We start from the raw sequence: 27,952 nt of genomic DNA, 5'->3' as shown, positions 1-27,952 counted from the left end.
GTATTTGAAATATGAAATATGAAAACGAATATTATACTGAATTTAGCCTTGTGGGAAAAAAATAAGTCACTTTGTTGGAAAAAAGTGAACTGTCTTTTATTTCTGTGGGTTTTTTTGGGTTGTTTCTATTGCTGTGTGTGCAAGTTCACCAATCTTCTGCAGTGTTTGATCTGTCATTAATCCTTTATAGTGTATTTTTAGTTCACATAGTCTAATTTTCAGTTCAAGAAACTTGATTTAGGTCTTTTGAAAATATCTTCTCTATTGGCATATTGACTTTTTAAAAATACAAAATACAGATATAATAGTTTTCATGTTCTTATCTGTTTATTCTAATTTCTCTCAATTCTGGATGGTTTCAATTGTGTTTTCTCCCAATTATGGGTCATCTTTGTCAGTTTCCTGCCATGCCTGATAATTTTTAATTGAATTTTAGACGTTTTAAATTTTACCTTGTTGGAGACTGAATAGTATGATGTTCTATAAATATTTGTGAATTGTGTTCAAGGCTACAGTTAAATTACTTGGAAACAGTTGGTCCTTTAGATCTTCCTTTTAAGATTTGTTAGTCAGGATCCAAGCAATGTTTAGTAAAAGGGAAACTATTCCTGTCTACTGAAGCGAGATCTTCTTAAGTAGACCACCCAGTCCCCAGAAATTAGGAGTTTCATCAGGCTGATGAAATCATCCTGGGAACGATCTCTGTAACTGGCTCCCAGTGAACACTGGGTACTGTTCCCTCTACTATTTTTAAGGGTTCTTTTTTATGCCTCACAACATTTCCTCACATACTGTACTAATTGGTAAACTGGTGAATTTTTTTTTTTTAAAGATTTATTTATCCATGCATACAAGAGCTGGGGTACAGGCCAGAGATGCGGGGGGTGAAAGGACTCACCAGAGTCAGAGCAGGGAGCAGAACAGGCAGATGGACCGAGGACACTGCTGCGGGGAACAGCGGGGGAGATAGGAGAGGTCTACTGCGCCACTTGTGTTCCCCCCCCCAAAGGTTGCGGATTGCTTCATAGTGCGGTGCTTAACCCCATGTGCCACCAGGGAGACCCAAAACTGGTGAATTTTTGAGGAAGCTCCTTTGCAGATCTTTTGACTTCCCTCTCTAGGCAGCTCTGTGACAAGAGTCCTGTGTGGGGTTCCCTGACTCTCATCATCTAGCCAGTCAGCTGGACTCCCTCTATTTGTCTCCACTCTGCTCAGTGCCCTGGATACTCTCTCTCGAGAAAGTAGCTTGGGGCAATGGCAAGGCCTACTTCATTTTATTCCCTTCTCTCAGGGTTTAAAATGTTCACTGCTGACATCCAGTGCCTTGAAAAAAATCACCTCATTTATTCTGTCCACTTTTTGTTGGACAGGATGGTGAGCTTAGTCCCTAGAGCTCAGATCTATGTTAGTTTTAAAAATAAATCCCATTTAATCCCAGTTTTTTTTATCTAATCAATATAACAATTGTATTTCAAATATATATTATTACTCTATTAAAGGGAAATGGATAAATTACATTAAATGTTTAAGATCAAACCTTTCATTGTCTTTTAGATCAAACCTTTCATTGTCTTTTAGAAATAAATTTTTAGTGTTAGTTAAAGGGAAACTGTTACTACAACTTTGCTTTATCAAGATTCAGGAAGTGCTATGAGATTAGATTCTGAAAAATGTTGTGAGTAGGAAATTGTATGTTTTAGATATGTGATCAGAAACTGTTCTTGTAAGAATCGACTTACTGGATTAATTTGCTGTATTGAGCTGCTTCTACATCATTGGGTGTGATGTCAGATAATAGCACAACAACTTATTCACCAAGCACTCGCATTACTTTAGCATTTTTAATGAGCTTGCTAGCTTTTGCTATAATGGTAGGAAATGCCATAGTCATTATTGCTTTCGTGATGGACAAAAACCTTAGACATCGGAGTAATTATTTTTTTCTGAACTTGGCCATTTCTGACTTCTTTGTGGGTAAGTTATATATCTTTATATAAGATAATCTTTCCCAACTATAATTTATTTCTAAAACCTTTAACTAAACTCTTGTTAGTTTAAGAAACTGAAATTGGGGATGATTAAAAACCAAAAAATTAAGGATTAAAGTCATGGGGGAGGGGAGCTAAATGGCACTTCAGGGAAATGCTATATAATGTGTATATCAGTTTTGTAGGGGAGATTTTCATAGTTATAAAATTGTCTAGTCTTAATGTCATTTATTTCTGGAGTTATTTACCTTGTATATTTAGGTTCATAAGTATTCCTCTTTAAGTGAACATAGATTTCTTATTATCACAGAGTGGGAATAATAGGAAATAATGTACATACCGGTAACGAGTAACAAATCAAATGATGAAGCATTCAGGTCAGTTAAATAGTATGGCTAACAATATTATTTTATGACATGGTATAGAATAATATAAAATACATTAGCACTAAACTATCTTGCATATAATGGCATGATAACACCATATAATCACAAGAGATAATGCAAGTCAAATTAACCTTTATTTGGAAACATGCACTTTGTAATTTCTTACTGTTCAGTGATCATTTTAAAACAATGTTTATTATAATAAGCAAATGTGTAGAAATGTGAACTGATGATATTGTTTTAATGGAGCTTTATAATTTAATGTCATTGTCTATAGCGTATAAATGCTTGCATTTATGTTAAAATGAAACAAAACTCAGAGAATGCTTAGTTTATTGCCTGGAACACAATGGTTGCTCAACAAAACATGTTAGTTCCCTTCTCTTCACATTTTGCTGCAGATATGTTTCATCTCAAACCAAGGTTACAAATATCAGTAGAGAATCTACCATGTGTAAGTACTGTTAGGTACTCAAGCCTGACTGGATATTGAGGAGATATACAGAAGGTTTTTTTCTTCAGTAAGTTTCAAAAATGGTATGTAGTATGAGGGAAGTTCACAAATTACAACGGTATAGAGTGATGTGGAACCCATGAATACCTACCAAATGCTGTGGGCACTAAGAGGAAGAGAAGGCACGTGAGCTTCAGAGGATGGGTAGAATTTGCACGATAGAAAGGGAGTGGATAGGAGAACCCCTGGAATCCTCATGGGCATGCTGGTAGAAGGTTATTGTGTGCCTTTTTAATTATGAGCTCAGGGCTGGCTGGTGTGCTAATGGCTGTATGGAAACAGCTGGAGTGGTCGGAGTCTGTATATGAAGACTTTGAATACTAGTGTGAGTCTTGATTGGACTTTTCTCAGCAGACCATGTGGAGATTTAAGTATTTTTAGAAGTGAGTGATTGGATGGATTAAAATTTTATGTTAAAAATTTTCCCCCAGGCCGTGGGGTTTCTCTTCTTTTGGTTACTTTCTCTTTTGGTTACTCTCTTTTGCCTCCTCTCCTTTAACTCCCTTATTCCCATCCCCCTTATTTAAACCCTAATCCCTCCTCTCCTCCCTCCCCTAGTCCCATAGTGTGTTTGTAGTTTATAGTTGTTTGTTGATTTTGATTTTTACTTTATTATAATTAGTCTTTTTCCTGGTCTCTTATTTAGGTTTTCTAAATTCCTGCTATGAGTGAGACCATCCAGTATTTTTCTTTTTCTTTCTGGCTTATTTCGCTGAGCATGATCCCTTCCAGCTCCGTCCACGTTGCTGCAAATTGCATGAGTTTATCTTTATTGATTGCTGAGTAATATTCCATGGTATATATGTACCACATCTTCTTGATCCAGTCATCTATTTTTGGGCATTTGGGTTGTTTCCGTAACTTAGCTATTGTAAATAGTGCTGCTATAAATATAGGGGTGCAGGTGCCCTTTGGAATTAATGATTCTGTATCCTCTGGATAAATACCTAGGAGTGAAATTGCTGGATCATATGGAAGCTCCATCTTTAGCAGGTTGAGAAATATCCACACAGCTTTCCATAGTGGTTGGACCATTTTGCACTCCCACCAGCAGTGCAGGAGAGTTCCTTTTTCTCCACACCCTCGCCAACATTTGTTGTTGCTAGTTTTTTTAATATGTGCCATTCTCACTGGTGTAAGATGGTATCTCATTGCATTTTTGATTTGCATTTCCCTGATAACAAGTGACTTTGAACATTTTTTCATATGTCTTTTGGCCATTTGCATTTCCTCTTTGGAGAAGTTTCTTTTAAGCTCTTCTGCCCATTTTTTGATTGGATTATTTACTTTGTTTTTGTTGAGTCTCATCAGCTCTTTGTAGATTTTTGTGATCAGTACTTTATCATTAGTGTTGTGTGCAAAAATTTTCTCCCAGTTGGTGGGGTGTCTCTTTGTATTGGTTACTGTCTCTTTAGCTGTACAGAAGCTCTTTAATTTGATGTAGTCCCAGCTGTTTATCTTTGCCTTCACTATCACTACTTTGGGTGATGAGTCTTTAAAGACGTTGCTGAGGTGGATGTCATGTAGTGTTTCTCCTATCTTTCCTTCTATATATTTTATGGTTTCAGGTCTTATATCTAGTTCTTTAATCCATTTTGAGTTGGTTTATGTGCATGGTGTGAGGTAGTAGTCAAGCTTCATTCTTTTGCATGTAGCGACCCAGTTTTCCCAGCATCATTCATTGAACAAATTTTCTTTGCTCCATTGCATATTCTTTGCTCCTTTGTCAAAGATTAGTTGACTGTAAATCTGGGGTTTATTTCTGGATTTTCAACTTTTTATTTATTTATGCAAGCACTGGGTACAGTCAGAATCGCGGGAGGGTGAGAGAATTCACCAGAGCCAGAGTGTGGAACAGAACAGACAGACTGCTGAAATACACTGCTGAGGGGAGCAGCGGGCGCGGCAGGAGAGGTCTGCTGCACCATGTGGGACCCTTGCCGGCGACCGGGTATAGAACCAGCGCTGTAGGCCGTGGGCAGTTCGCAGCCCAGTGCTCAACTGCTGCGCCACCAGGGGAGGCCCTGGATTTTCAAGTTTTAGATGGCACTGAGCATTTAAAGTCAATTATGTAGTTTGACTATTCCAAAGGGGACTAGTCTGTGGTGGTAGGGAGGATGAGGTAAAACTGTACCTAACTAAGGGGGCCTGTGCTTGAGATTTCTGAACAAAGATGTTCCCAATAAGAATGGGGTGTCTCCATGTATGGCCACTGAAGTGCGGAGTGTATAGTAGTGGAAATGCAGACAAAAATGTCTGCCCTCATCATCCTTCTTTTCCAACTAGAAGCAGGAGTGGTGAAATAGATGATTAACAACAATAATAAGTAAATAAAATCATATGGTATTTTAAAGGGTGATCATTATTTTATTTTTTTTTAAAGATTTATTTATTTATTTATTTATACAAGCACTGGGTACAGTCAGAAGCGCGGGAGGGTGAGAGAACTCACCAGAGCCAGAGCGGGGAGCAGAGCAGGCAGAAGGACCGAAGTACACTGCTGAGGGGAGCAGCGGGCGGCAGGAGAGGTCTGCGTGCCATGTGGGACCCTCCTCTGGTCTGCCGGGGAGCAGCCAGGGATCGAACCGGTGCTGCAGAGGCTGCGGGTAGCCTCGCAACCCAGCGCTCAACCGCTGTACCGCCGCGGGGAGGCCCAGGGTGATCATTATTATGGAGGAAAATCTAGCAGAGGTGAGGGAGAGAAGGTGCATTAGAGATTAGGTTTAAATTTAAACTTTAGGGGTTGGGTTCACTGAGAAAGACGCATTTGAGCAAACAGAAGGAGCAATCTGAAGGAAGAGCATTTCATGCCCAGGAGCAAGTGCAAATATGTGAGGGGGAAGGCAATATATTTGAAGCCAGGGGGCTGGAGTGGAATGAGGGAGAGGTGGTGTTTGTACCGTAAATTATTACTGGCATCACAAACGTCCTTCTCATCCCATGGAGGAAATGAGTGTTTGTGTGGAAACTGCACTGGGGACTTTGGAAGCCACAGCTCTGGGCCAAAATAAAATGAATGTCTCTGTTTTTAAAGATACTTTGTTTTGTCTTAGGTGAAACTGGTGACCTATTTCATACCTGAGGTGTGCTTTCACACACACATCTTTGAGATGGAAGGCTCCACAAGGAAGCTTATTTATCATTAAAATATAATTGAAACATAAAACAAGCAGGAAATTTGAACTACAAATAAAAACTGACCACCTAGCTCTTCATTTCTGTGGTGACTTGTCTCGTGTATTTGTATGTAAACACAGGCCCTAATTCTGCATTCACTCCTACAGATTCTGAACCCACACTGTTGTGGCCTCATGCCATCTTGCTCTGGGAGAATTCAGGCTTTTCTTCACCCTTCTCTCTCTCTCTGTCTCTTTTTTTCCATTTCCTTTCTTTCATCTTTGCTATTGTTCTTCATAATAGACTGACTAACTTGGTTCTCATATGAAAAATGGGAATTCCTGCCAAGTACCTATAAAATATGAAGATACTAAACACAGTAAGATTTCAACCATGCTTCCACTTACTAGATTATGTTCTCAGTGAGTAGTTTCACCTGTCTGAAATGTCAGTACAATTAAAAACCCTTACAAAACTAAGGGGAAGGGAGGTGAGGTTAGTCATTTTTAATAGTTAAGCCGTTTCTGTGCTGAGCTGAACCACTTCTGTATTTGTTCATTCAATGAAAGGTAGCAGTTAAAGTCAGGAGTTCTGAAGTCACATTGCCTGGTTTCAAATCTAGTCTTTCACTTAATAGCTGACTGGATCTTGGGCTGATTTTGACTCTTTTTTGAGCTTCAACATCATTATATGCTAACTCAGCTTGATCTCTAACTCACAATGTTTCTATGACTATTAAGTGAGATGATATATGTAATGCACTTAGCACAACCCCTGGCATGTACTAAGTATAATATAATATAATATATATTAGCTGCTATTAATTTATTTAAGTTAATGTGTAACCATTGTACTACTCTAGATGTGAGAGATATAAAGTTTAATTTATAACATGAGAAGTTAAAAGATGCTATGATATAAAGTAGAATGTATTTGCAGGAGGGGAGAGTGGAGGAGAGGGAAATAAAGTGCCAGGAGAGTACAGATGACAGAGGGGTCACTTCCATCAAGGACATTCCAAGAAAGACGAAAAGGAAGAAACCATTTTTGAACTGGGTGAAGGATGAGAAGGAAGTAGACAGACTCAGTGGAAGAGAGGGCATTCTATGAAGTAAATGATGTTGGCAAAGGCAAAGAGATGTGAAATGTGGGGTTTGTTTTGGAGGACAGATGGCTTAACCTCTTTGGATTTGATCATGAACATAAATGGTCATGATCATGCTGTAAATGCTAAAAATATATGTCAGTAACTGAATGTAGTTTGGAAAATAATAGGGGACCATTGAAAGTATGATGTTCATGACAGCTATTATAAAAATGCTATTTAGGGCCTCCCTGGTGGCTCAAGGGTGTTAAGCACAGCACTGTGAAGATATCTGCAGCTTCTGCAGCATGAGCTTGATCCCTGGCCGGCCAGGGAGGAACTCACACGGTGTAGCAGACCTCTCCTGTCTCGCCTGCTGCTCCCCTCAGCAGTGTATTTCAGTCAATTTACCAGTTCTGTTCCCCATTGTCTTTGGTAAATCCTCTCACCACCTGCACCTCTGGCCTGTACTCAGTTCTTATATGCATAAATAAATAAATATTTTTTATGCTATTTAAAGAATGTGTAGGAAATCAATCCTGAGTATGTTGAGGAAATGCAATAAATTGCTAAATTATAAGAAGTCATTTGTGGTCAATTCAGATACGTTATTGTGCCATGTACCTATGTATTCACTCATAGGAGCTTTTTTTTACTCTTATTTTTCCCTCTATACAGGCATGATCTCCATTCCTCTGTACATTCCTCACACATTGTTCAACTGGAACTTTGGAGATAAAATCTGTACATTTTGGCTCCTTACTGATTATCTTTTATGTACTACATCTGTGTACAATATTGTGCTCATCAGCTATGATCGATACCAGTCAGTCTCGAATGCTGTAAGTCAAAACATTAATTTATCTTTCTCAGATGGTTATATACTTGTACATCCCGGTGCCCCCACCCCAGTCTTTCAAGTTTAATTTTTTGTTTAATTAACAAACCTTTAGGGAACATGATGATCCTTTTGTAACCTACCACAAAGTTCTTGTTAACCCTTAGTGAATATTTATGTATGTGATTTGGGTAAGTCACTCCCCTCTGTGCCACTAAAAGTGAGAAGGTACTAAAGAAACTCTTAGGCATACTGAGTCCCCAATAGACTGAATATATTTGAGATTCTCAGTAGGCTTATCAGTTTCATTCCTTGGACAAATTGAGACTAAATTTTTTTGCTCAAGATGGAAGTAGTAAAAAGACTTTGAAGCCTTTTGATTGCCAAAAGATCAATTTTGAATTGTCAAAAGAAAAGGCAGCTTACTGGGGAACTGTCTTAGCCAGTGAGACGGATCAGAAATATCAAGTGCCCATGCCACATTAGGACCCATCTCAAGAAAATCTGAACTTCCGCAAGCTTTGAAATAGCCTCGTCAACAAGTTAGTGAGAACTCTTAAGCTAAATTTATCAGCAATATAACAACGGAGAAAGCAAAGTTGATTTAAGTAGTACATGATGGAAGGGGGCCATACTATTGGGCTGTGGTCTGAAATCTTTCAGACCTCCATGGACAACTTCTATCATTCCTAAATCCCAGGGACCCAAATCCTGCTACTGTGTGGCAGGATTTTGCTAAGTACTAGGATGAGAAATGAATGCATCAGCAGTCTTATTTTTGAGGAACAGAATAGTTTAATGAGGAGACAGGTCCATAAACAAATGTGTTCAGGACAATGGACTCAGTGTGGTACTGGAATTGCGGAAGACAGTGCCATCTCTGGCTGGAAGGACTGTGCCTTTTGGAGTCAGCAGGCTGAGGATAAGGCAAAGAGATTGCTGTAACAAAGAGACAACAACATGGTGAGCCTCAAACAAGACAGAAGTTTATTTTTCACTTGCAGAACAATCCAGAAAAGTTAGATGGCTCTACTCCAGAAACTCATTCAGGGACTTAGGCTAATGGTGTGGCACTATCTTCTAGGGCAGGACCAGCAAACTTATATATAAAGCCAGATAGTAGATATTTTTAACTCTGTGGGATTTATCGTTTCTGTTGCAACTGCCCACATTTTCTGTTATTGCGTGACAACATCTTTAGATAATGTGGAAAAAAAGTTTCATTCTCTTCCGAAAAATCTATTTATACAAGCTGGTGGTGGATCACATTTGTTCCATAAACAGTAATCTGCTGGACTCTGCCCTAGGTCATTACCCTGTTCTGCGAAGTCAGAGCCAGATTGTCAACCCTCCAGGTACTAGACACGAAGGACAAAGGGCAGAAGTCTGGCGCAAGGGATTTTCTTTTAACCAAGTAGTGCAGAATCATACAGTCATTTCTGCTCACATTTTATTGGTGAAACTTAGTCTCACGGTCCCACCTTGATGCAGGGCAAGCTGGGAAATGTGTTCTCCAGCTGACCCAGCACAAGGCCAGGAAGAAGGGGAGAGCAGATGTGCGAGGACAGCTAGCAGAGGACAGTCAGTGAGTACCTCACTGACACCAGAGTCCACCGCAGTTTATACTGGATGAACTGTGAATTTGGATTGGTAATTCAGACCCCTATAATCTTATGTGTTTCAAACTGTAGAGCTTGCCCCACTATTGAATCAATAAATCCATTCAGTGGGTTGTATTCAGTTACAATTTTTTAAATGAAAAAATATAGAAAGGAGCAAAGTAGAATGGAACAAAGATTAGAGAATAAAATATCAGAATGTTTGCACACAGTAAAGGCAAATTTTTTTTTATGAATACTTCTCTCTGCCTATAGTCTTTGTTATAATGTAAAATGAATTTAGGTCACAGTCAAAATGTTGGAAAACTAGTCCTCTCATTCATAGTCTTTCCCATCTGTAGTTAAAGTTTTTCCTTTCTTTCTGGGTTAATTTTTCTTTTTAATCTTCACTGGAACTTGACTGCACCCTCTTTGAGGAACATCTGAGTTCTTGAATCTAGCTCAGTTTCATTGGACGGTTGCTCATTTAGAAACAGTGCTTGGGGGGGGGCCTCCCTGGTGGCTCAGCAGTTGAGCGCTGGGTTGCGAAGCTGCCCGCAGCCTCCGCGGCGCTGGTTCGATCCCGCCTGCTCCCTGGCCACCGGTAAATAAATAAATAAATAAATCTTTAAAAAAAGAAATAGTGCTTGGAAGTTAGGGAGAGATTAGTGGGGTCCAGAAGAAAGAAAATGGGTGGGCTGTTTCCTTCTCTTGGCTCTGGAATTCCCCTGATAATTCAGGCTGTAAACTCATGAGGGCCCAGTGAGCGAGCCCCCACCCCCAGAATGGAGCAGGAGCCAAGAAGGTAAGGAGCAAGTGCAGGTTTGTGGGTCACTGTCCACTGGCGGCACTCACAACCCTGGCACCTCTGTTGGTTGTGAGCTAGACACAGCTGAGGCCAGAAGGAAGCCTTCAAAGATGTGGTGAGCTCTTGGAAGTGATAGTGGGGAAGCTGAGCTCTTGCAGCTGAAAGTGGAGAAGGCAGCGTGATAATGCAGAGCAGTGGGCTGGGCCTGGGAGAGGAAATCTGAAAATAGGCCTGATTACAGACCTCAGGCAAGTTTTCTGGAAGGTGAGGGGAAGTAGAACAGCATAACTGGAGGGCATGGGAATGAAAATGTATGCAGCAGAATTGAGGTAGTGAGGGGAGAGGTTTTCTTTACTTGTAGAGGAAGAAACAAGCTTGAAGGTAAAATCAAGACTGTGAAGAATATCATCGTAGGTGGGCTAGCTTGTCTCCTAGGACTGCTGTAACCAAATACCATACACCAGGACTGAAAGGAACACTCTTATTTGCTCCAGTTCTGGAGGCTAAAAGTTGGAAATTAAGGGATAGGTAGGGCCATACTTCCCTTGAGCTGGTTGCCCAACTTTCTCTAAGCTGCTGTCATTACGGGCCATCCTTAGGGTTCCCTGGCTTGTAGATGCACCACCCCAATCTCTCCTCCATCATCACCTGGTGTTGCCCCCTTGTGTCTATGTATCCTCTTATCTAAGGACACCTGTTTTACTGGGTTAGGACTCACTTTGATTTAATTGAATATGAATGTTAGGACTTGAACACATCTTTTTGGGGGGGTACACAGTTCAACCCATAGCAGGCACTTAGAATGACTCTGCACCCCCATTTGTTATAAACGTAAGCAAGTTCTAGGGCAAAAGCAACCTGACTGGCAGAATGTGTGGCTACCTTACTGGGGCAGTGGAGGGAGCAGGAGAATGACAACCTTCTGCATAGGGGCATATTCTAAAGAGGATGAGAGGTGGGCCATTCCAACTGGCTTGGGACTGGATACAAGACGTCTTGAGCTGTCTATCTGTCTTGAGCTGTCTATCTGTCAAATGCTACCCAGAGATGAAGAGATTGGCATTGTCTTCTCAATTCCCTGGGATGTGCATTATCCCATTTGACCTTATGCATAATAGAAAAGAGATCACCTCCAACATATTGCATCATATCATTACAAGGCTGAACAGAGCAATTAAAAAAAAAACCTAAATGCTGTTTTATGACCATCTGGGTATTGTTACCATTTTCACAATCATTAGATTTCATGCAAAAGACACATTAATTAGTGGCATGACAAGCAGAAGGCAAAAAAGTACATTATGCGTGGAAGTTTGTGGTCAGCACCATATGTGTTTTAGCTTAGCCTCAGAAATACTCATAATTTGGGGAAGAACACTTCCCTGTGGTTTAAGAAAAAACTTAGTTTTGTTTTCTTTACTTTTTCTACCTCCTGCCAATTGGTGATGCCTTCTCAATGAACATATACAATTCATAAAAGAAAAAAGAAAGAGCTAGGTAATGTTGAACCCTTTAGATGAAAGGAGAAAATACTGTATATGAGACTTAAAAACCCAGAGACTTAAAAACAAAAGAAAAGAGAGTCATCTTCTCATATCATGGATAGATCACTTTTTTTCAGGGAAACAAGGAACATTGACGCTGAATGGAATCTCACTGATTTGAGGAAAAAATAAGAGAGATTGTTCCAGCTATCCTTAAAAATCTTTTTTTCAGGGCTTCCCTGGTGGTACAGCGGTTAGTCTCAGTGCTATGGCTAGCCACTGAGGCATGAATTCGATGCCCCGCCAGCCACTGCGGCATTATTTCAATCCCCAGCCAGGGAGCTAACCCACATGGCACAGCAAATCTCTCCTGTCTCAACCATTGCTCTCCTCAGCAGTGTATTTCAGTCGATCCACCTGTTCTGTTTCCCACTCTGTCTCTGGTGAATCCCCTTATGCCCCGCACCTCTGGCCTACAACCCAGTTCTTGTGTGCATAAATAAATAAAATAAATCTTTAAAAAAATCCTCGTTTTATATTTTTATCCTTCATATAGGGTGATTGGCTTTAGGTATCTTTAGATTTCTTTAAGAAGATACTAAGTATTTCAGGATCTATCAAAGATCAGGGGTCCTGTGATTTGAAAGCCAATTCTCCCTCATAGATTCTCTTTTTTCCTTGCAGATGACAGCCCTTGAAATCAGGTGGATCTACAATATTCTTCACCCTTAAAAATGACTATGATCGTACCACCGTGTCTCAAAATGGCTGGTTACCACAGCTTAGCACCATTTTTTTTCAGGTGGAAACACTTGTAGAGAGAAGTGATTGTCAACACTGTAGTGTTCTGCAAAGCAGATATAAACTTCTTTCTTTTTATGGTTTACCTTACGAGTGATGTAAGGGTTCTTTCTCTTTCTGACTCCCGCCTTGAAGTCCCAGTATAAATTACAGAATAGATTCTCCTTGAATATTGGAATTGGAACAGCCAGTGGCTTTCATACTTTTTTAACTATGACTACTGCGAGGAATGCATTTTACAATGTGATTTCTTTCTCTCTATGTATATCTTTATTCCCAAAGCAAAAGTTCCATCATACCTTACCATGTGTGATGCATTTTGACATGGACTATCTTATTTCATGAAAACACACCAACAATAACTTGCCTTGGCCTGACCTGCAGGTTGAGAAGCGTTGTGTAAGGGTATATCCAATTTCAGTTGTTTTACAGTTTAGATCAGTGGACCAGGAAATACAGCTTCTTTATTTTAGATATTGACCTTGGTATTTTCCATAGTGTCAGGTGTTTAACCTTGAGGGTTACAGCCTTGCCTTTGAAAACCACTAAGAAGCTCTACATCTTGGTCCAGGCTCCACTGGGTCCCTCTGGACCCACATTGTATTACCCAGGTCCAGGTAACAGCCCCCATCTCTTGCACATCCCTGAAACTCCTGGGGACCTGTGGTATGCTTTCTGTAATCAATAGAAGTTCATTATACTGAAAATAATTTATTCCATCTCTTTTAGGTGTCTTACAGAACGCGGCACACTGGGATCTTGAGGATTGTGGCTATGATGGTGGGCGTCTGGGTGCTGGCCTTCTTAGTGTATGGGCCAATAATTCTAGTTTCAGATTCTTGGAAGAATGAGAAGACGAATTGTGAACCTGGATTCCTTTCAGAATGGTATATTCTTGCTATAACGTCATTCTTGGAATTCCTGGTCCCAGTTTTCTCAGTGGCTTATTTCAACATGTACATTTATTGCAGTCTATGGAAGCGTGGTAATCTCAGCAGGTGGCAAAGATATCCCAGACTCACTTCTGTCTCTTCCATTAACTGTGGAGACTCATTGAGTATGTCAAGAGTGGCAGTCCTGGAACCGAGGGAAGCAGCAAAGTCCCATCGTTCTGAGAGACAAGACAGGAAGAACAGCCTCTTGCTTTCTTTAAGAACCCAGATGAACAGGGGTGTAGCTGCTTCCAAAATGAGTTCCCTCCACCATTCAGATTCTGTAGCTTTTCGACAGCGGGAACATCTCGAGCTGCTTAAAGCCAAGAAATTAGCAGGGTCTCTGGCCATTCTCTCGGGTGTTTTTATCATTTGCTGGGCTCCCTATTCTCTATTCACAATTATTCGTTCAATTTACCGCCGAGATCAGCATCCTAAATCCATCGGATATGAAATCACATTTTGGCTTCAGTGGTTCAATTCCTTTGTTAATCCTTTTTTGTACCCATTGTGTCACAAGCACTTTCAGAAGGCTTTCTTGAAAATTTTTTGTATAAAAAAGCCACTTGTACCATCACACAGTCAGTTAATGTGCTCATAAAGAAAATTTTCTTGCTTACATAAATGTTGGTCTCTCACCTAAATTGATTGGATGTGGCTTTCATCTTTCCCTTCCCATGCTACTAAGAAAGTCCATAAAAATCAAAACACCTGAAAACTTAAAAAAAAAAAATAAGAATCTGGAAGACAATGGAAAATGATTCCAGTGAATAATAACGGTATAATTAGAAATGCACAACAATATTTTGTGAACTGATAGCCACAGAAAGATCACGTATTTTCTAGGCCATTACCTCTTCTTTGTCTTTTAGATCTTGATAAAATCTTGATTGTGAAAGTGAGGCATTTTTGTTTTCTTTCTATGGTCAGTGTTTGCTACAGTCTTAAGAGAATTTCCCTTTTTATTTTACAGTGATGAAAATGTGTCAAGTTTTAAAATTATTTTCTGATATCTACAATAAAAAAGGACCATATTACCCTCTTTGCTGGGGGTGAGCAACTCTTATGATCAGTGGGCAGGCTAGTGGGGGTTTCACTTGGCAGGAGCAGGAATGAAGGTGTCCAGGTACAGGAGGAGAGTGCACATGAACTTCCAGATTTTATATTCCTGATCTCAGGAGAGCAGGAAGTGTGGGGTGGAAGGGGAGATCAGATAAGCACATTTCTCAAAGGTCCTCAGTGAAGTCATCCTGGAGTCCCAACATCAATGTTTGGAGGGTGAGGGACAGGACAGGGTCACCAATGAGTTGAAAGGATGACTTTCCCTCTAGAGCTCCATTCTTCCAGCTTCCACATCAGCTAAAAATTCTCCATGAAAAAATATGGTAGAAAGAGAAAAGTTTAGAAATGGCAAGAGGACTACCTGATTAAACCTGGTGGCTTTCTTTATCATTAATAAATGTAGCTCTATTTATTTGAGCAACATTTTGTCTAATCGTTGATAGCACAGTGTTCAGACTGATTACCTGAGAAGAGCAGTCAGCATTAACTACTATACTTCACAGATGAGTCAGATTTTATTTCTCTGGTGATGTTTTGTTCTTTTGATCATATTAATTGATTTTTCTCTTCAGTGTTCTTTTCATGTCTTTGTTATAACATTTTATTTGGTTTCATATTTAATTTCATCTCTCCTATAAGGTTTTAATCAATGTTTCTTCTATAATTTCTTACACAATTTAGTCATTTTCATACTTCCTAGATCTTATAAATCCATGGTTAATTTCAAACACTAAAACAGGAAAGTTTTTTAAGTACATAAATGCTTAGAAATGCACATAAATTTATATAATGCTGACTTGCATTAAGTTCAGAATAAGAGATACATGTTTAATGTTCAATAGTAATTTGAAAATTTTGAGAAATGAAACTGTAAGTGCATGTGTTCTTATAAAGTTGTTACACATTGGGCCTTCCAACATGTAACGTTGGGTTAAGCAAGGGGTTAAGCACCACGCTATGGAGCAATCCACAGCCTCTGCAGAATGAGTTCGATCCCCAGCCGGCCAGGAAGCTACCCACAGGGCTCAGCAGACCTCTCCTGCCTCACCCACTGCTCTTCTCAGCAGTGTATTTCATCAGTCTGCCTGTTCTGTTCCCCGCTCTGTCTCTGGTGAATCCTCTCACCCCCCACACCTCTGGCCTGTGTCCCAGTACTTGTATGCATAAATAAATAAAATTTAAAAAAAAAGAATCTATCACATATAAGCTACTTATTGTAAAGATGTCTGTGAACTTTGCCAATAAAATTTTGATTCCCCTTGGCAAGAAGGAAACTTTGGGATTTCCTTAGCATAATGGGGTTTCTTTAGTAAAATGTACCTCATAGGTGCTCAGTAGATAATTGTCAAGAAGGCATGTATTTGACATTTTCCTTAAAAAATGGAATGTAGGGGCCTCAATGGTGGTGCAGCGGTTGAGCGCTGGGTGCCCCGCAGCCTCTGCGGCGCCGGTTCCATTCCCCGGCTGCTCCCCGGCCACCGGAGGAGGGTCCCACATGGCGCGCAGGCCTCTCCTGCCGCCCGCTGCTCCCCTCAGCAGTGTACTTTGGTCCTTCTGCCTGCTCTGCTCCCCGCTCTGGCTCTGGTGAATTCTCTCACCCTCCCGTGCTTCTGATTGTACCCAGTGCTTGTATAAATAAATAAAATAAATAAATAAAAATAAAATAAAATAAAAATAAAATCTTAAAAAAATGGAATGTAAATCCTAGTTTTTAAATCCAAGTTTTAAAATTTGCACTTGAGGGAACTTAAAACACTTTTTTTCATTATAATAAAATTCACATGTACCTAGCCTATAGAGAAAAGACAATGTTAAAACAATTCTTATACTCAAAAGCAGTCAATTAGTAAATTGGTGTAGATGTTTCTAGAGGAAAACAATATAACCCCATTTTCTGGAAACACATGTTTGTATATCTAAACTATTCCTTAAACTTCTGAAGATAACTTTTGGTGAATTCTTTCATGAAATGGAGGCTCCTTTCTCCTTTCTAGTATGAGTAATTACCAGCCCTGCTCCAAATAGAGCTGTTTATAAATATTTATTAAATTTTAAATCAAAGTATTTAATGTTTAAGTTTTTTAAAATATGTATTTAAATTAAAAAAAAAAACCTATTAGCTCATCTTTTATCCAGACTAAACTTCACTCACAAAACATTCCTAATAATCCTGGTTCCTAAGTGTTGGCGTCAGTTGGCCTGTAGAGAACAGACTCCAGAGGAGGGAAGGCAGATGTAAGCACAGAATGTCAATTATAAATGACATTTAGGTTTTTTTATCAGTCACAAAGGCTTTAAATATAAATAACAATAACCATAGAACTATTTTACAGAACTGCTTTTTGGAAACTACCCTGCTGACACCAGGATCTTGGCACTTAAAGAAGCTGTTTCTTATGTTATGATTCCAGAAAAAGAGAAATTCCAACATATGAAGTAAACTTTTTATTCTGATCATTAGCTATTAGGGTTGAGTCAAGCAACAGAAAACATATTAATGATTTCAAATCAAAGGAATTTTACCAACACAGGGTTTTGGAAGACTGAAAATACAAGAAGGGGATGCTGACATAGCTCAGAGATGAATAACTTAAGATGACAGCTGCCCTCTTTAAGGCTAGAGAGAATAAAAGAGAAGTGATATTATCATAATCCTGGAACTTGAAAGTCCCAGGAGGACTGATGCGTGGAGCTCTGATTGATGTGTGGTGCCCAATGGTTAGGGCTTGGACAGCCAAGTGGTGGGGACAGCTGGGGCTCGGACTATCATGGGGGCGCGGGGTGGGGCAGTGGAGGCTGCTGCCACTATCTCTGATGGGGTACAGAGGCGTGCCTTCCAATCTCTTGCCAGTGCCTTCCATTTGTGGAACCCAGTAGAAAGTCCATTGGCAAAGGAGTCTGGGGAATGCATGACTACCAGCCTACAGTGCAGTGGATAAAAGTTAGCCTTGGAGATGATAGACAACTGGCAAAAGCATCCTATGTTTAAACATAATAAAACAGGATTTGGGGATTTAGCATTAACAGTTTCAACAATTTATAGGCAGCCCCTAGTCCATAACATTATAATTAATAATTTTTCTTAAGGCACACATTCTAATTTGTATCCTTAGACTATATGCTAAGTGACTTGGCTGTTAAGCCCAGCAACTCATTCCAAGAAAGTTTTCTCAACCTCTATTCTTGTCACATGGACTGCAGTGCTAACAATGGTCAACTCTATATTGGAAGTGAGGGGGAAGGAAGAAGACCCCGGGAAGTGTGGGACTCAGCGGGGGTCTGTCCCCTCCTTGATAAGTTCGCTATACATTTAATGACAGAGATTCGAGTTGGTGGTTCGCAGAGGTCTGGTCTGTAAGAGGGGTTGATTTCTCTTTGTTATCTATAAATTGGGGAATTTAACATTAAAATTAAGATTTTTGGTTTGTTTAGAAATTGGAAGATCCAGAACATGGGAATTCCATTCCCTTTTGAAAATTTTCTGACTCTGGGTGGTAGTTACCTCTTTTTCTTATTTAGTCACTTCCACTCACCTGTCTATGCCTTTAACATCTCAATCCCTGCACTCTATTTAAAAAGAAGAAATGATTCTCAAAGATAGTTTAGTGAGTATCCCAGAAAGTATAATGTTGCCTTTTAAGTCTGGGGTCTTTTCCGGGTATGATTACTCTGTTCCAAGAGACAGGAACAATTTGTGAGAGTATTGGTTCCTATTACCCAAATGCATAAAGACAGTGGTGGGGCAGCCAGGGTGAAAGAAACTAGAGCTGGCATGACAGCTCTGATGTATATTGTGGCTTCTTCCCAAGGCTGCGATGATGAATATTCATGTCTTTTTTAACTGGAAAGAAAATGGGCCTTTACCAGTAGCCATAAGAAAAAAATTCTCCTAAAGATCAGTTGAGGGCCCTGGGTATCTTGTGTGGATATCTTGGGAGCAGTCCCTACAGGAGAGAGGGGAGACTAGTATTACCCACTTAGGTCAGTTCCCCATTCATACTAATCTCTGTGGCAGGGAGATAGGATCAGCCCCTTTCAAACATGTAACCAGAAGAGGGAGGAAAAGTTTCTTCAAATGAAGAGCGCAGAAGGGGGTAGAGATAATAAATTTCTAGTCCTAGGGGTGTTCAAAAGTTGGGGACTTTGTGCAGATCTGATCATCTTCTTCATACATTTTGAAAGACTGCCCAAGTCTCTATCCCTTGTTGGGTCCCCACCCTTTGCAATGTGACTTTGAAGCTCTTCCCATCAAGAGGGATTTACTTTGGCCAATAAGCTGCTGCTAACAGCCAGTTAAATAAGACCATGTGAGTGTCAAGCTTAGGCTTCCAGTAACCTGTGCACATTGTTCTGTCTCTTAGAACCTTGCCCGACCGCCTGATGAATGCATCCCTCCCCCGGCCTGCTGCAAAATGAGGACCTCCTGGAGCAGAATCAAGCTGCTGTAGCTGAGCCCATTTTAGAGCAGCCAGCCTCCAGCTGACTCAGGAGCTGACTGGTGATGCCTCGGCAAGTGCAGGCTAAACAAGGCCAGTTGAAAAAAAGCTGAGCTTGGCCAAGACCAGAAGGACCCCTCAGCTGGCCCAGGGATTCCTGAGTAATGACAAAATGCTGCATTTATACTTAGCAACAGTTGTGGCAAGTGCCTGCTCTACTCTCTATGAAACATAAGGCTTGAAAGTTGAGTACAAGAGAGAAGTAGATAATGACATCACTCTTTTTTGGTAGCTGAGGCAAAAGACGAACATTATTATACAATAGAACACACTTTTCCTTTTAAGGTCGAGACTATTTCTCTTCATGAATATAGTCATTGCAAAGTGACTTGGTAGCAAAGATCACTGATTTTGAAACATCATAACTTATACAATATAAATAATAGTAGGCTAGATGCACCAGCAAGAGTCAGGTTACACTGTGGGGTGGAAGAAAAAGGGTTCACAGGTTAAAACATGCTGTTCTTAGGTAGCTGCATCTACCCCTTAATTGCCTTCTTAGATTCCAAGTTTTCATCTTAAGTCAGACACCAGTTACACAGTTTTGGATGTTTTTCTCCTTGCACATGCCTATTGCCATTTCTTTTCTTTTTTTTATAATTTTTTAAAAAAGATTTATTTATTTATTTAAATTTATTTATTTATTTATTTATTTATTTATTTATTTATACAAGCACTGGGTACAGTCAGAAGCGCAGGAGGGTGAGATAATTCACCAGAGGAAGAGCAGGGAACGGAACAGGCAGACTGACGAAGTACACTGCTGAGGGGAGCAGCGGGCAGCAGGAGAGGTCTGTCATGCCATGTGGGACCCTCGCCGGTGGCCGGGGATTGAACTGGCGCTGCAGAGGCTAAGAGCGGCTTCGCAGCCCAGTGCTCAACCGCTGCGTCACCAGGGGAGGCCCCGTATTGCCATTTTTTTTTTAAAGATTTATTTATTTATTTATACAAGCTTTGGGTACAGTCAGAAGTGCGGGAGGGTGAGAGAACTCACCAGAGCCACAGCGGGGAGCAGAGCAGGCAGAAGGACCGAAGTACACTGCTGAGGGGAGCAGCGGGTGGCAGGAGAGGTCTGCGTGCCATGTGGGACCCTTCTCCGGTGGCCGGGGAGCAGCCGGGGATCGAACTGGCGTTTCAGAGGCTGCGGGCAGCTTCGCAAACCCAGCGCTCAACCGCTGCGCCACCGGGGAGGCCCTATTGCCATTTCTTTATGTGCATAAATGTCTACTAGGGAATAGGAGGAGAAGGGAAAGAACTTTAAAGAGAACTGGCCGCTTTGGTTAATGATGAATAGCTCTGTGGACAGGCTAGCCAGAGAATTTGCATTCATCTCTCATCTCAGATTTCACTATTTTCCTGCTCTCTAACTACAGATCATAAAGAGTTGACTGCAAAAGAAATCAACCTGCAGGAAATGTTTGGGTAATTATTAGTTAGCCAGAGCCTAACGCTGGGGTGTTCATCAGATCCTCACTGACCTGGGGAAAGGGGTGCCCAACTCCAGCCAGCTCTGGTCATCTCCCAGACCAGGGGAAGCAAATATCCAACAATACTTGTGAAGCTCATGATGCAGGGGCATTAAAAAGACAGATCTAATCATGGACTAGAGAATGCTTTCTCTCCCCTCACACCCCAACACCATATCACTAAAGACCTATTTACAGCAGCTCCCTTTACCTAGTCCATCATGTCCAGCAATCAACAGCAGTGACAAGCTGTTGACAAAGGCAAACAAGAATAAGCTCAGAACCAGATGTGGCAGGGAAGTTGGGATGATCTACTGGGAATTTAAAACAAGATGATGATGTGCTAAGGACTCTAATGGATTAAGTCGACAGCATGCAAAAGCAGGTGGACAATGTAAGCAGAGAGATTGAAATCCCAAGTAAAGTTTAGGTAACTGTTGAAATATTTTTCTGACATTTTACCCTTCATATAACTTTTTAATAGTCAAGATAAAGACAGAGAAGATATGCATTTTCCTCCATAGACATACTCTTATCAAGCAGTTCCTTCTTAGAAACTGGAAGACAAATGGTTTTGAAATGGTTACTCATCCTTCCTGTGTGCTTGCCCTGAATGAGGGGGTTGGGGTCACAGCCACTGTGGCAATTAGGCAACTGGCTTGCTGTTCTGCCTTCATGGGCTTCCCAGTTCTAGGACCCAGTGGTTTTCAGTTTAATCCATAGTTTGAGAAGTTTTGTTCCTCTGTATTGTGTGGCTAGGCTGGCACTAGGTCTTTGTGATCACTGAGCTCGGAATGGCTCTCAAAAGACTGCTCCCCCTGGTGGGGAGTTGGGCACCTGGCCTGCCCCTCAGGATTCCTTACTCTCCAGGCATCCATGAAGACCAGGAAAAGGAGGGCCTGGGGTGTGAAGGCCTTGCTCCTCTACACTCTTCTCTGGACTGAGGACAGTGTATATTGCTTTGAGATACATAGCCATACCATGCAGTGGGTGCTGGGGAACAGGTTAGGCAGAGCCCTCGTCTTTAAGGAGTTATATACCATCCGACTTGAAATCAGCAGGGACATGCATGCTGTGGTAAAGTCACAGCATGATGAATTATTTCTTTTATCGTGATGTTTGTAGCAATGCAAGAGATAGCAGCCTATAGCTATCCTGCATAGAACGACCCTGCCTGGCCTGATGTCCAGGCATCCCTGCCCGTCCAGGGCAGTGCTATGTACTGTGCTCCTGGAGTGGTATGGACATAGCTGTGACTGGAGAAGGCTAGAGCAAGATTTGCATGGATAGAGCAGAGGAGGATTTGCACGGATGATGTAGAAACTTAAATGCGGTGCTTTTTCTTTGCCAGGCAGTATTCCTTATTTTTCAAAACACTGTGTAAAATGGATACCATTGTTATTTTTCTTCACATATGAAGAAATAAAGAATAAAGAGCATTGATGACATGCTCCACGTGATATAATCAGCAGGTAATGAAGCCAGAATTTGACTCAGAGAGAGTGAAGTGAGAGTCCAGATGTATAAGCTCCATTCTATATTGCTTGTCAACACATGAGATATCTGCTTACTTCTTCTACACAGGGAGTTAGTGAGTTAGAGATTTTAGAAGGAGGTGATTAAGTGAACTAAATAAAAATCAAATAAAAAAAAAATCCAAAACACAAATCTAAAATTCTTTTCTCAGACCTCCACAACAAATCTTTATTTTGTTCACTAGATGGCAGTAATTCCACATAGTTACTTTATTATTCTGTTTGCGCAACCTCTGCATAAAAAAAATGGGTAATACTGTTTTGTGTTACAATTTAAAGAAATCTGATAACAGCCTCACTTGTCAATATTTTATATTGAATTAAACTCAAAATCAGTTAAGGCTACACAGACTCTATAAAAAATAAAACAACAAAATGACTCTTTCTACTCGAAAGTAAGCCTGTCCAAAGTGGCTCATATTTGGGGACACATGTGTACACACACACACACACACGCACACACATACACCCCTTCAGCTCCTCAGGATATGCTCCCACATCCACTCACACTCATGTATCCACACATACATTCACACACCATTTCAGTCTATATGTATGTCTACCCTGTTCCACATTTACAATCTCTATCCACATAGACACAGATACACATCAACACACACACACATTCCAAGTGGAGGAATCCCTTCTCAAATAATCCCAAAAAATCCCTTATAAGGAAAGCATGAAACTTTTTTCTGTGCCTCTTTCATTGATGTCATTTGCTAATCTTTCCTTCGTAAAAACAGTATAAATTATTGCTTTAAAAAAAAAGCATTGCAGGCATCCCCTGGTGGCGCATGTGGTTGAGCGCCGCACTGTGAAGCTGTCCACAGCCTCTGCAGCGCGGGTGCCATCATGGCCGGCCGGCCGGGGAGGGTCCCACATGGCGAGGCAGACCTCTCGTGTCTCGCCCGCTGCTCCCCTCAGCAGTGTATTTCGGTCCTTCTGCCTATTCTGTTCTGTGCTCTGTCTCTGGTGAATCCTCTCACCCTCCTGTGCATCTGGCCTGGTTTTTGTATAAAAAACAAAACAAATCAAAACAAAACAAAACAAAACAAAAAAACCATTCTGCCTTTACCTCCACCGAAAAAGAGTATATAACTCTTATCTTATACATACACAAACTCACATCCATCTCTCCTAAACTATTGTTTTATTGGCATTTTGCTTATATTTACTTTTTACATTACTCATTGATCTTCCAAATAGCTGTATATCATTGGAAGAGCCATATTCCAAGGTCTCCAAAAATTAAGGGGAACTGTAAACTCATGATCTAATTTCAAATATCTTCATAAGGTATTGTCAAGATATTGTCTTCTTTAAGAAATCACCACCTACTGGCCAGATTTGGTATTTCAGTTCACTTTTAATGTTCAACCTCAAAGAAACAATGGTTTCTTTTGTAATTATATGATCTGCATATGAAAAGGGAATATTTTATCAAAAAATAATCTATAATTTCATATTATACTGGGTGCTATAGTTACATTAAAAAGTTTATCTTACAAAAAAAGGTCCAAATTATTTAACTGGGATACTCTCAAATCTTTTGCTTTTATAAGATTATGTATTTGATATTACAGTGGATGTTAATGTACATTTTGGTAAAAATTGCTCTATTGCCAAGTTTTCTGGAATAAGTCTATTTCATAATGTGGGCATTATTTATGACTCACAACATAAACATCTTTCTGAAAGTCTCAGCTTTTTTTTTTTTTAATTTAAAGTTAAGTGTTGGCAATGATAATAAGCTTTTTAGATTTATACAAAATTAAACTTACTAAGAAGAGTCTCAGATTCTGTTGATGCAGTTGCTTTCCTTCCATCCCTGTCAATTAATCCTTGTTTCATATATTAGAAGATTGTGAGGTTTATGCCTGCAATTTGGGAAAGAGAAAAAAAAATATTTTAGGGGAGAAATCTGGGAAGAAAGGAAGAAACAGAGAAGGGTGGATAACAATGCATATTTATCTTCCTGGCTTATATTTGGGCTCCTCTAGAGAGAGAAACGAGGATCACAGTTAATAGAACCATTTTAAAAACAAATTCCCTTCCAGGGAAGGGTTGATCCCCAAGTTGACAAAGTGTTTCTAGAGAGACCTTGTGATTCTCTTGACATTGAGTGCCATAGTGGCCGGATGTTAAATGTGACATAGCTTGGAAGGGAGCCATTCTCCACCCTGCAAGGAACACAGCATTGTTGAGACCCGCCCTGGCACACTGGGCTCACTTGAGGCCGCGCGATGTCTGAAGTCCCGTCTGGCCATGAGGTTCCCCTGACAGCACTTAGCCCTGGTTCCCTCCCCAGAGGGCTTCGTGTGCAGCGCACAAGGACAGAGTCGAGCTGCCACCGGCCAGAGGAGATGGTGACTGTCTCATGCTGAGTGCAACTGACAGACTGGCTCGTGAGCGTGTGGAGGGCAGCTCTTTGGAGACTCAGAAATGACAGGACAGTTACAAGAAGGGCAATATCAGGAAATCAGACAAACGTGGGCTTAATTTGCAGAATTTTGTTTATTTTTAAAACAAGTATTTTTTTTCTGGAGATATAGATTCACTATTTTTATGATAAAAGTCTATATATCGTGTATGAAATGATGATATACCTGTGTATAGATGTACACTTCTACACAGAGACAGACACATAGATGACTATAAAGTAGTCACAGGCTAATGAGGGCACTGGCATAGCTGGTGGCTTCCCCAGATGCCTTGTTTCCCTGGTGCCAGTGGCGCAGGGAGTGGGATCGTGACCCCCTCTGCGGGAAAGAGACAGGTGAACACACTAGGGCGTCTCTCCCAGCTGTGTCCGAGATCGGGTGGGAAAGAGAAGGGGTGTAAACATGTGGAGAGTAGACCAGGAGAATTTTCCAAACTCATGCCTGATGCTTAACCGTTTGCCTCTAGAAACGGGCATTGATCAGGGTTAGCATGGCCTTGGTTCATCCTTCTGACAAGCACACATTAGTTTTCACAAAAGTTTGTCAAACGTCTAAAGTAGTAGAAGAACAGTCAGGAGTGAAAGGTGATGAAACACAGGCCCTGGCTGGGCGCACTGTATGCCTGGGCTGCTCTCCACACACGGACTTCAAGGGGGGCTCTGTGACCGTCCAGGGACCTGGCCTCCTCACCCCTCATCATATTTTGAGGTGGACAAGATTTGCTTTTGAATCAGGAAGCAATTTTAAAATCAGTCATGTTTTGATCCCACAGGCCAGTTTTCACCTGATTAATAAGCCCTGTTTTCAAGACTTATCCATTTACCTCCCTCTGGTACCTCCCCTCCCCAAACCCACGCCCCAAGCGTCTGCCAACAGGACCCCCTCTTCCCCTGTGACTAGCAATAGGATTCTTTCCCCAGAAGACCCGCTAGGTGCCCTGCGACCTTGCCAGGAGGAATTTCTCTTTCCAGCTCGATTTTCCTTCTTGTCTACCTTCAGGCCTTGACTGCTGGCCATTCTCCCCTTTGACCACCCTGAATAAATCTTCCTTGCATCCCTGACAGCTGCTGATTTGGCTTCTTTCTTATTTTTTTTTTAATTGAAAGTAAACCTTCAAAGCGCCCAGGCCACCTGAGAAGCTCTGCAGTGCGATGCAGCCGGGCCAGTGAACCTCAAACAGAAACTCTGCATTTTACTCCGTCCCCTCCTGCCCCAGGGCTGGGGGGGTGCAGGGGGCTTTGTGGGTTGCCAGGTCCACTCAGCTTTCAATTTAGCTTTTGCATTAGAAGATGGGGATGTGGACATAAAGTGGTTGTGGAGAGATTTTGAAAGTGGCTGTGAGAGATAGAGAGGCTAGCAGAAAGGGGGTGAAGGGGGAGGAGAGGGAGGGAGACTGAGATTTGCAGAGGGAGGTGTGAATTTGCAGGCATAATGCACATTAAATTTATATATAAGAGAAATCTGAGATGTCTTTGTGCAGTCTGGTTAGACTATTGGGGTATGTAGCAGAAGGAAATTAATTTAAAAGGTGTATGCAAATTTAACAACGAGTTTGTAACAGCAAGGAGGCAGTAATGTGGCATGGTACAGAGAATTAGGAGTCAGGATGCCTACATTTTTTCCTAGGGTCTTCTCCTTTGTTACTTTATCATTCTAAGCTGGTCATCTCAGGTCTCTATATCCTCCCCCACCCCAAACAGTTTTTTTTTTTTAATTTTAGAAATTTAATATTCAGAAAAATTGAAAATATAGTGTATCCAATACCTAGATTCAACAATGGTTAACATTTTTTCTTCATCTCTATGCATGTCCATCTCACACTTACACATTTGTGAAACCTTTTCAAAGTGAGTTACAAATGTTGTGACACTTCACCCCTAAATACTGCAACAAGCATTTCCTAATATGGACATTCTCCTACATAACCACAAATAAATATCACATATAAGAAAATTAAAAAGCAACTCCCTAATAACATCAAACATTCATCTAAACTTCTCCAATTGTTCCCAAATTTTATTATTGGTTTTGTTTTACACCAAAAACCACTCAGGTCTTATCGATAAATTTCTTTGTCTTTTTTAGTTTTGCTATCCTGTTTCTCATTGAGATAGAACCTACATTCAAAGAGTGTAAATCTTAAATGTATACCTTGATGCATTTAAAAAAATAGATTTTATTTTACAGCCATTTTAGACTGTAATGATTTTTTCTTACTTAAGTATGTAATCTCGAACTGATCGATAAATAGGATGTTTCCATCCCTCATACCCCTTCTTCTGTCAATAGTTCCTCCTCCTAATCCCTCAGAAGGGGCAAGGATATGAAACAACTGGAACTCTCCGATCTTTTGGCTGGAAGTGTAAATTGCAACCACTTACAACAACTGTCAGTTCAGTATATACTGACTCTATGACCCAGTAATTTCATTCTTTATTATGGCCAACTATCATTCAGTATGTGCAACTGTATGTTAGTGCATATGCCATTAAAAGACCAGTGCAAGAATACTCATAAAAACTTTATTCATAATTTCTCCAAACTGAAGCTATTTCAAATGTCTGCCAGCAATAAAATGGACAACTGAATTGTGGTATATTTATACAAAGGAATAATACACAGCAACAAAGAAGGAAAAAGATACTGAATCATCAATAGTGTGGATGAATCTTAGACATTATGTTAAGCAAAACACCTTGATCCAAAGAGAATATATACTGTATGAATCCTAATAGAGAAATGTATACATAAAAGCCTCCTATTGTAAGATAAGTCATTAATTAATTTCCTTTAATTAACAATTTCCACTTCTTTTTTCCTGACATTTTCTTTTTGAAGAGACTAGGTGAATTGTTTTATAGAATGTCTTACATACTCTATTTGTGTGGCCTTTTCCTCATTTACTTGATTCTTAACAATTGGGGATCCATGAGAAAATTGAGGTGTAATATCCTAAGACACCCCTTTTATATAATGAATTTACTTCTATCCTGTGCATTTAGAGTGATACTAGTTCTGCTCTATCCTTGGGAGAATTGAATAAATTATTTTCAATTCATTTTCTGTGGTCCATAATTCAGTCGAGGAAGTCCTGTTGAGAAAAGCTTACTGAAAGTTCAGTCTGAAGGCTGATTAGAATCAAGAAACCTTTTTGGCAAGAATTTTTACAGGTGATACCATGCACTTCCTTTTGTATCACACTGAGAGGCATTTAATGTCAAGTTGTTCCACTATTAGTGATGAGGATGTGGAGTTCGATCACTTGGTTAAGGTGGTGACAGCTAGGTCTCTCCATTTTAAAGGATGTTTTCCCAAGTTCCCACAGCTTAACAGCCTCATTTGTCAACATGAAACACTCATAGGTCAGTATCTCCCTCTTGATGGAATAGTTTCTTTCCA

General features: G+C 40.5%; 1 protein-coding gene across 2 annotated transcripts; it reads left to right on the top strand.

Annotated features, from left to right (window-relative positions):
• The first annotated feature begins 1,784 nt into the window (after positions 1-1,784).
• Positions 1,785-14,151, top strand: HRH4 (histamine receptor H4). 2 transcript variants are annotated; one of them, XM_037509724.1, is made up of 3 exons: positions 1,785-1,974; positions 7,768-7,931; positions 13,348-14,151. In XM_037509724.1, exons 1-3 carry the CDS (start codon positions 1,785-1,787, stop codon positions 14,149-14,151), a joined length of 1,158 nt encoding a protein of 385 aa, XP_037365621.1. The 2 variants fall into 2 exon arrangements, with proteins under 2 accessions (XP_037365621.1, XP_037365623.1); XM_037509726.1 differs by lacking the exon at positions 7,768-7,931 and having other exon boundaries at positions 13,448-14,151.
• The last annotated feature ends 13,801 nt before the right edge of the window (positions 14,152-27,952 follow it).

Source organism: Talpa occidentalis, unplaced genomic scaffold (genome assembly GCF_014898055.3).
Source record: "Talpa occidentalis isolate TD23 unplaced genomic scaffold, MPIMG_talOcc4v2.1 talOcc4.13, whole genome shotgun sequence".
Taxonomy (NCBI): Eukaryota; Metazoa; Chordata; class Mammalia; order Eulipotyphla; family Talpidae; genus Talpa; species Talpa occidentalis.
Note: the sequence above shows the minus strand (reverse complement) of the source record. Positions and strands in the feature narration are given on the sequence as shown.